Source organism: Poecilia latipinna, unplaced genomic scaffold (assembly GCF_001443285.1).
Source record: "Poecilia latipinna isolate Pla-1442-1.1 unplaced genomic scaffold, P_latipinna-1.0 Scaffold46, whole genome shotgun sequence".
Classification (NCBI taxonomy): Eukaryota; Metazoa; Chordata; class Actinopteri; order Cyprinodontiformes; family Poeciliidae; genus Poecilia; species Poecilia latipinna.
This window is the reverse complement of record NW_015112662.1, coordinates 222922-232253: the sequence shown is the minus strand read 5'-3', so window position 1 is coordinate 232253 and position 9332 is coordinate 222922. Positions and strand designations below refer to the sequence as shown.

At 40.0% G+C, this 9332-nt stretch overlaps 1 protein-coding gene across 2 annotated transcripts; it reads right to left on the bottom strand.

The window, feature by feature from the left end:
- Positions 1–309: 309 nt before the first annotated feature.
- On the bottom strand, positions 310–9174 carry LOC106958004 (FYVE, RhoGEF and PH domain-containing protein 4-like). 2 transcript variants are annotated; one of them, XM_015049652.1, is made up of 16 exons: positions 8916–9174; positions 6310–6450; positions 5511–6054; positions 4974–5415; positions 4495–4640; positions 4117–4273; positions 3887–4025; positions 3514–3572; positions 3209–3352; positions 2961–3133; positions 2681–2711; positions 2524–2604; positions 2295–2416; positions 2061–2202; positions 1769–1909; positions 310–673 (listed from the first exon to the last, which is right to left on the bottom strand). In XM_015049652.1, the coding sequence occupies exons 1-16, from the start codon at positions 9139–9141 to the stop codon at positions 497–499; spliced, it is 2865 nt and encodes a 954-aa protein (XP_014905138.1). In that variant the 5' UTR covers positions 9142–9174; the 3' UTR covers positions 310–496. The 2 variants fall into 2 exon arrangements, with proteins under 2 accessions (XP_014905138.1, XP_014905145.1); XM_015049659.1 differs by lacking the exon at positions 6310–6450.
- Positions 9175–9332: the final 158 nt, after the last annotated feature.

The following is a 9332-nucleotide window of genomic DNA, read 5'->3' as shown; positions in this document are numbered from 1 at the left end:
CACACTGCACAGTAAGATAACCCAGAGCTTTTAGTCAGTGTCCTGCATTAACCATGAGATCCAGAGGTCTAACTCAACGATTCGTTTTCTATTTTAGTTTTATCTGTAAGATATTAAATGTGAACCTAAATGTGTTTTTATGTAAAGAAATGGGATCAGCTGAATGTGTTTTATACAGCAACAGTGATCTCCCTGGTCTCTCCGTGTATATCAAACCCACACGCCTGTACACTGTAAGAAAACATTTCCACATCTCGCCAACTAAATCTACCTGCACAAAGCAGAAGCAAACATCTTTGTAGTTAAGGATAGTCTGAGTCATGTTAAAAACACCTTTGCTTTATTTATTTTCACCGTCAATCATGTCAGAAATAAAGTGCACAACCACTTTTAATAAAAATCCTTCTCTTGCTCTTATTTCAAATATTCCTTTATCTGTTAAAGTACATGCTTTTAGGATCGTTTTCCCACAGTGAGGATTTTCTGTTTCCGTGGATCACAAACTTCTCACCACCGCCAGTTTAAGTACGGTCAACCAGTTCTGTTTCATGTCCAGATCGTCGCAGGAGAACACGTGGCTGTTTTTGGACTGTTTGAGACTGAAATGGTTCTGATCCTGCAGCTCCTCGATCACACAGCTGAGTAACGGTACGGTGAGCAGGGGCTTCTCGTCCTGGACACAAGGGAGGGAAAGAAAGGACCAACAATGGCTGTCACTATATGTAGAACAAATATCAATAAGAATAACCACTTCCACTTGGCAAAATTCCTCATACTGGAGTGTCTAAGCTGTGCAAACAGTCAGCAAAAAGTTTAAGTAGCAGAAAATGAGTAGTTTTAATAAGTTTTGAACATCTACTGTAAATGTCGGAGGATTTTGAAGGAGATTTACAGATTCAAATCAGGCTCCTGGGAAAATAAATGAGCTTTTCTACTTCTGCAGTCAGATTGAAACAATCCACAGCAGTGATGCGTTAACCTCCAATTGTCTATTCATTAGAATCTACTCAAGTCCAGAATTATTTATACCCCTAGCAGATTGAGACTTAAAGTAATATTTTCATTTTACCAACATCTTTCTTCTGACTGAATGTCATATTCTTGTCCTGAAGTGGCCCAACTGTAGCAACGATACGAGGGTCTTTATGACTGTAATGCCCATATTTATTTATTTATTTTTTTACTAATTATTGAGAAAGATCTAATGTCATAAATAAATCTACATATCTCTGGGAAAACGGTCTCCTACAAGCTTAGAGTTTTGTTTAGTGCTGTGACATTTGGCCACAACAGTGACCGATCTGTCAAAGATCATGTTTTTTCTAGCTGATGGCAGCTTCCTTATCATAATAATATAATCTAAAAAATGTCAACACCAGCTGTTCAGTACTATTGTGTAAAAACGTCTTTTTCTACCAGCCACTGCACACCACTATTTCAGCACTTTGAAATAGTTGTTTGCAGTTTTAATTTACTGTGCAATATTTCAAACTAACATCTTTTTACTGATGTCATATTACACCAGGTCAAGATGTGTAAAAATCCTTAAAATGAATTCATCTTTTAACGCAGTGGCAACAGAAAAAAGTAAAAAGTGTGTAATGGCAGATAAACGTCTTTTCAGCATCTCTCTCTCTGTTGCATTTGTAAATATTCTACAAGACATCTCATTAAAAACAATTACCTTTTTCTTTAAGCGTTTTGTACTTCTTCATCTATAGTGACGATAAATAAAAGATTGTATACAGATAAATTGATGGATCATTACCTGTGGAGTACTGTACACATGGAAAAATGGAGGCTGAGTCCCACTGACAACGCACCACACTTCTTGCCAAATCGTGGAGTTGTCCCCGTACTGTAGGAACCCACTCAGAACACAGTCCATTGATCCTGGATATGCTTCACACTGGGATGAAACCAAAAGCAAAACTTGAATCAGAATGTCGCAGGATTTTCTTTCAATAATCTAGTAACATAAATGTTGTTGTAGCCGCAGCTTGACTGGGAAAAAACCTAAAGCAGAAAAAAACGCAATCCAGCATCACAGGATATCCTACCTCCAACATTCGTCTCTTTTTTCGCTCCATCCTCTCGGCGCTCTGGCCAGCCAGGATGGAGTAACAAGCTTTGCACACTTTGTTCAGCCTGTTGCCGTCGTACTCTAAAGCCACTTTGTTGTCTGAACACTTCCAACCCCCCCCCCGGGGGGGGGGGGGAGAGCAGACACCATCACCTGTGAACTGACCTTGCGTTGCGTTCCATTTCGTACAGTACAAAGCGTCCGGGTCCTCACGTAGCCACAGGCGCGGCAGTGATGTCTTCTCCTGGTGAGTGCATTGAAAGGCTCCTGGCATGTCATACACAGGGTCACCTCATTGTCTCTGATCCAGCGAGGGGCTCGTCGGCCAAGTTCCTGTACAACAGGTGTGTATCTTAGTGTTTGGTTTTTTTTTTTTTTTAATCGCACACAAGGACCAATTTGTGGCTGCAATTTTCAAGAAAGTATGTGATCCAACCTACAATTTCTTCTGTAGGTTCTTTAGTAGGCAGTTTGAAGGTTTCGTTTTTCTTCTGAAACACATCAATGGCTTCCTGAATCGCCTAGAGATAGAGTACAAATTAGAAGTCTTTCTGTGACTTCAGCAGCAGTTAATGTACTGCAGCTAAACAAAAATACCTTTATCCAGTCGTCTCGCTCCTGCTCAGAGCTTGTGAAGAAAGTAAAAACTGATTACATTTAATTGAATGCAACATGTAAAGTGCTTATTGAAAATCCACTGCTTGAATTTAATTGCTAAGGCTGCAGGGCATTCATTTTACTTTGTGCAAGTCTTTGAAAGTAACATAATGCGTGTCCATTAAAATCCATTCAGGTACATCCTGTATGAATCAGAAACTTTAACTCTTGTTTTCAAAGAGCTGTGGACTTCAGCTGTTAGGAAATGCTGTGAACCTACCTGGCCTGTAGCTCCAGAGTCTTTTCCTTGCCAGAGACCTGGAAAGTGTATGAGTGGTCTTCATTGGTCGTCTGTTGCGTTTGCATGCCGTCCACGCCAATCCTGCAGCGGACAGTAAACCGCTGCCCAACCAGGCTGAACTTTGCGCAGCAGCACAGCAAGAAGTTGTTAAACTGTGTACGCAAAACACCAACGTTAGTATTAGTGTGGCGAACACTGGAGGAGATGTTTTCCTGCACACAACCGACCAAGAACAGATGTCTCTCCATAGCCGACGTGTTCCTGGCAGAGAGTTTCAGCAGGCGACCTTCTTTGAGAAATTCGTTAGCGGGGTTGACCACTTCTTCTTCTCCAACCATCTCATAAATCTCCAGAAGCCGTTTCAGGTTCTCCTACGATGAAACAAACATGGACTGAATTGATCTGCTTAAAAACCCATCAATACTGTGCCTGTGTTACCATAGCCTATAAAATAAGATGAAAATATTGAGGTGGTGAAAACCGTTAACATTAGTTCGAATCAGAACGGTATCAAAGTTTTGCGTCTACGCACGGCTTTGTGGATGGCGCTGTTTGAGTGAATTGCTGCCATAGAAACAGCCTCCAAGGATTCTATGGGGGAAAAAGTGAAACAAGAATCTCAAACACTTTCAGAACCGTCTTAGGAAAACTCGCAATAGTTACAGTATAAACAGCATCTTCCGTACTCTTTGGAATCCCTGGCAACAATGTGTAATTTAATCTTTTACTTCAATAGCATAACCTCATATCCAAAAAAAAAAGAAAAATGCTACAAAGTCTCTTCCAGCCTTTGGTCTGTAATGGTTGACAGGAAGACTTGGTAGCTGCCAGATCACTTCAAGGCATTTTTTTTTTTGTTCATTTTCATCAGTTTACGTCTTGTGGTTTGGTGCAAAATCACTTACTGTTAGCAAGCTCATAATCTGGGTCATCTTCAGGAAGCTTCTTCAAATAATCCTTCAGTAGCATCTCATAGCGTGGAACCCTCTGGACCGGTTCCAGCATGTGGTGCTGCAGGGTGAGGTTGCCGCACAACTCCTGATTCTAGCAGCACAAACATAACACCATCGATCAGATCTAGGCGAGACACGTGGAGATGTACAAATGCATCCTTGCTCTGGTGAGTGTTTCTTGCCTGGATGTCATGGATGATGTTTCTGAAGGCAGATGAACGTTCGGTCCAGGTTCTGACCAGTTCTATGGCTCGGTCAAAGTTCCTGATGTAGTCGGCATACATCCTCAGGAAGGGTGCGTGCTGCAGGAGAGCTTTACCCAAACCAGGGCTTTCATGCCTTCATTGAAATGTAGCAGAAAATATTTTAATGCCTCAAACAATTCCTATAATAAGGACATTTTATGTTCATAAAAAAAAAAAAAAATGCTATTTTGGCCAGGCCTGATGGTGCAACGTGGTGTATTCTCTAGTCAGGTATAAAATGGTTCCCCCTTTAATGAAAGATTAAGCAGCGGTACCACTAAGGAAGTTCACTAAGTAATTAGAACCTAGACTCACCAGTGCATGATGCAGTTTTCCAGATCAGGCAGTAGAAACTGGCTGTGGAATGAGTAGATGGACGATATGTTGGAGAAGATATTTTTTATCACGTCAGGAGGAAATGAGCCACGATCGGCTTCTTGTGTAAGCCGTAAGCAGAAGACCTGCACAGAGAGTTAAGAAGCCAATGTTCATTATCATTTTTACAACTTCTCTTTTTAATTATGCTCAGATTTGTAGTGCATGGTTGCAATTACTTATTTCCATAAAGGAAATGAAACCCACAGTGCTCAAGTCATCTGTCCAACCTTGTTTACTTCAACGTAGCTCATTCATGTTTGCTGCAAAGATTATTTTTGTCCATCCTCTGGCACCAAAAAAGTTACCACATCTTCATTTACCTCATTCCTATAGCACTTAACCAAACTTTTAAAATGCATAAGTTTTATATCTTTTTTTTTATAAAATCAAAACAACAAAATGGAAAGTTCTGTTACCTGGTCGACAAGGTATAGACGGGCCACATACGTCCTCTCTGTCTGCAGCAGCTCATTAGCTATCCTGTATAGTTTCTGTTCTTTGTCATCTTCACTTTTTGACTCACTTCCTCCACTTTCATTCATTTTCTCCTGATCTTCCTCGTTATTGTCAGCTTGTGAAACGAGGAGACAGCTCTCTTCTCTAGCGGTCGCTTTAGTCCACTCACAGGAATACCTGCTAGCGCGTCCTCCGAGTGCCTTGCCTTCATCCATTAGGCTTTCTGTTGACTCTTCACTCTGCTGTATTTTGCCATTTTGTTGTCCTGGGGAAAGTTCAGTGCTATTACTGCAAAATCGGTCTCCATCTGTGGTTCTTAGCTTACAGTCTGGGGTCTCGATATCGACACCAGGCCCATTGCAGTTAGCTGATTTTAGAGGAGCAACTTTTTCAGGAGGAATCCTGCATGGAAGGTAATTTTTTTTTTTTTTTTTTTTAGAAATGATCTTCATGCATAAAAGTAAAAAAAAGAATATACACATCAGCCAACTTCCTACCTGGTTTCATTCATGTAGACTATTAGATCAGGCACGCTTAAAGATTTTTCTGCCTTCTTCTCTCGTTTCTCCAGCTTCTCACTTGAGATTCTGTGCAGGCCCAGAAATGACTTGGAGCTCTTGGCAGGGCTAAAGCTGCCCATCTTCTTCTGAACTGGGCTCGGGGTGCGCAGCTTTCCCATGAGAGGGCTACGGTTTTTGGGGGACAGCTTAGCAGGGCCGTGGCCCGTCTCCCTCAGTGGACTGCGACCCTGAGTGCTTATCTTAGCCAGACTTGGAGATCTTGAAACTAAACAACTTGAAAGGTTTGGAGCCAGCATGGGATGTTCCGCAGACACTGGATTCAAAAAGTTGCCTCCTCCACCTCTGACTGGACTGGGCGACCCTTGACAAGTCTGTGGGCTAACACAGGAAATGCAGATTCTGCAATCTCTGTTGGTTGAGCCATTTCCTTGTTGAGGTTTTACTGTGTCTGAAGTGGGATGGGAGGCTTGATCTTGTCCCGTCTTCTGAAACTTCTGAAGGTGAGCTGGTTTAGGAGTCGCTATAAAGACAGAAGGTTCGGTGGGAAAATGTTTCATCACTGCATTGTTAAAAAAACAAAAATAAACAAAACAGATTTTCCACCAACTCAAACATTTTTTTAGGGTAATTTAACTGTTTTTCATGTAAGATTTACCCTTCTGTTGATCCACAAATGAAATTTTCCGTATGTTCTCAAATATTTGCAAAAGTATTATGTGATATTTTGTAAAAACACACAAGCGTCACATGAAGAGGTTTGTATTTTTGAGCTTACTTAGAAACTTGAAAGGAGATCTCTTTGATTTCCTGTTTTCATAATCCTCATTCGTATTAGGTTCGGGGTTTGGTTTTGTTCCAGAGAGAGCGTCGTGAGCACGGCCACAGCTGTGAGCGCCGCACGCTCCGCTGTCCGCATCTAAAAGAAAAAAAAAACACACCGTTATCTCTTAAGTAAAAAAATGCAGTGTTAGTCAGCACTTATTTGATGTTTGGTAACATTTTAAAATTCCTTCAACAGTTAAATGATGTGTAAAATTGTTGTTACTACACAGAAGCGTTACTAAAACCACAGGTCTGCTAATTAATGAGGTATTAAAAGCATTTTTGATATACATTACAACATGTATTCAGCCAAAACAAAATTGCTGCCAGTCTCTATTCAATATATGAAACTGATGTTGTATTGTACAGCAAAAAATAAGCACCAAATACTTTAGTTAAATTACCTCCTGCTACTGGTCTACAGCTGTCTACAATTAACCCAGGAAAGATTCTTAGAAGCATTACAAACACGTCCACTGTAACTTCAAAAAAAAATCTATAAAAAATTTGCAGCATAAGCAAACATGTTACATTTAGACTTTATAGCCGATTGTTTTCCTACCTGCATTTACATCCAAGTTGGAGCCAGATTAGCTCTGGTTTGTAGGAAAGTTGATCTATTTGTGCTTATGTGAGGCTGATTTGTTGGTCATGTGAAGAGGGCTAAAGTCCGCTGCTTTCTCAAGAAGAAACTTCTGTTTTTTCACTTCTGCTTAACTGTTTGAGGCAAACCTTTGCCAGACTTACATGCTTCACTGCTGCTGCTGTCTCCATAGCAGCAGCGCAACGACATGCACAGTTTGTCTAAGAAGTTCTCAAAAATACAAAGGATAACTGAACTTTTAGATATTTAAAATGAATCCAATGCATTTCTGGCTCTTTATGATATAGATTTCAGTGCAAATGCAAATGAAAAACCCTTGGACTGCCATTTCTGACACGTGGTGATATGGGACGATGGTGGTGATGTCTGTGGGTTTCTGGTTCAATTCCCTTCATGTCGACCTCTGACAGAGGCCCAAAATCAGTTCAGGTAGGTTAGAATGCACCAATGCTCATAGTTTACCACCTATATATTTTGAAACAATTTCACAGATGCAATTTTAACTAGCTCTCATTCTTTAGTCATATTTTGCCTGAAATAAAGTTTAAAAAAAAAAAAAAGTCATGAAGTGATTCACAAATCAGGATATTGATTATGCTGCCACCTACCATTTTTATTCTCTCCTGTCGTATCTGCTCACATAAACTGTACTTTTACCATGACTAATTTCCATAAACAACTGCTTAAAATCTTCAAACAGAAACCTGAAACTTTGATTGAAAAACTATGATTTTTTTTTTTTTTTTAAACCCTGTGTAGTCATATATTTGGGTTGCATTGTATAGGTTCTGTTGCTTCTGTCTAAAACTTACGCCTTGATTTACTGTGTAGCCCTTTTGGATGGCACGTGTTTGTGTGTGTGTGTGTGTGGGAGGGGGTTTCTCTTAAAAAGAAAAAAGAGCAACTTTTACACTTGCACGTTTGTCCATTTCCCCCTAACATTTATCAGAGTATGGCTTGTACTGTTGGATCCTCCGTCTAACAGTACCAATGAAGCAGGCAGCCTTTAAAAACAGTTCACCCTCACTGAGAGAAGAGTAATTGCTTTGTATGAGAATGTGGGTCTGTGTGGACTAAAGAAGCAGTTTATGTCGAGACACACAAGCAACGTCTGGGCTTATTCAGTCGATGTGAAATAATACCCTCGTCCAACAAAGTCACCAAGTGTGCCTAGTACACACTGATGCCCTAACTAAGAGGCTGCCCTGGTCACCTCTTTTACGCTGTAGCCCTTTTTGAAAGAGCATTTGAATGCACACTCCATAGATTAGTTTTTTTTTTTTTTTTTTTTTTTTTTTAAAAAGTTTTATGAAACCAAGTTAACATTTCACCCTTCTGGGTCTGTGGAGTTTTTTAATGCACTGTGATTGATTGTGTTGATGCAAATGTCATACCATATAGCCTGGGTGCATTTTTGTGGTTAACTGTGATATGTTTTATGACCTTTTATACATCTTTTAGCACCCCTTCAGTCAACATTTTTTCTAGACCAAATTGCTTTGGGTAAAAATAAATAATTGGATTAATGTTTCTGCAAGTTTTTGACTCAAGCTCAAGGCTCTTGCATAACAAAGTGAGGGGAAACAAAAGCAACTCAACCTTTAACAGCTAAAGTGGGATTTCAGGAAGAAAATGAAAAATGATTACATTATTTTTATTTCTACAACACACCTTAAAATGGCATTTTCTGTATTCAAGAAACAGGCAACTGTTAATTGGCAAATACAACACGAAGAAGCAAACAAAAGCATTAATATTAGAATTCCTAATTGGTTCATAACACAACCGCATTTGTGCTTGAGGTGGTTGGCAAGAGACCGTTTCTGGGTTTTTTTTTGTTTGTTTGTTTTTTTTATCAGAAAGCTACATAGTGCATTGACAGAATTTATTCAGCAGCGACCGGTGATTTAAGAAAGCCTGTTTAAAAAGAAAAAAGTTGAGAGTAGCCACCTCACCTGGGTCAAGGTCGTTCCCCGTCGCACCTTTGTCTTTCCGTCGGACTGCCACTCGTCTAAATTCCTCCGCCTCACGGGTTCCTGTTAGAGTCAAACTGTTTCTTTTCTTCAAGTCGAACATTGTTTCACCTGCGAACTGTGAAACTCCAATGAAACTTGACAACATGACCCAGACCATAGAGATGCTACCCGGTGTGTGTGGTTCTCGTTTCACGGGTGTAATCATCGGCACCAGCTGTTGAGAACCCCCCCATTTATTTACATGAACACGCCCCTTTCTTTATTTTCTCTCTACATCTAAACGCTATTTAGAGAAAATGGAGGCGCTTGGAAGGTGAATAAGGTATTTCTTAAAAATGTTCTAATAGAATTAGCTTTTTTTATGATTTTTTTTTACAACAAAAGCCCATATATATG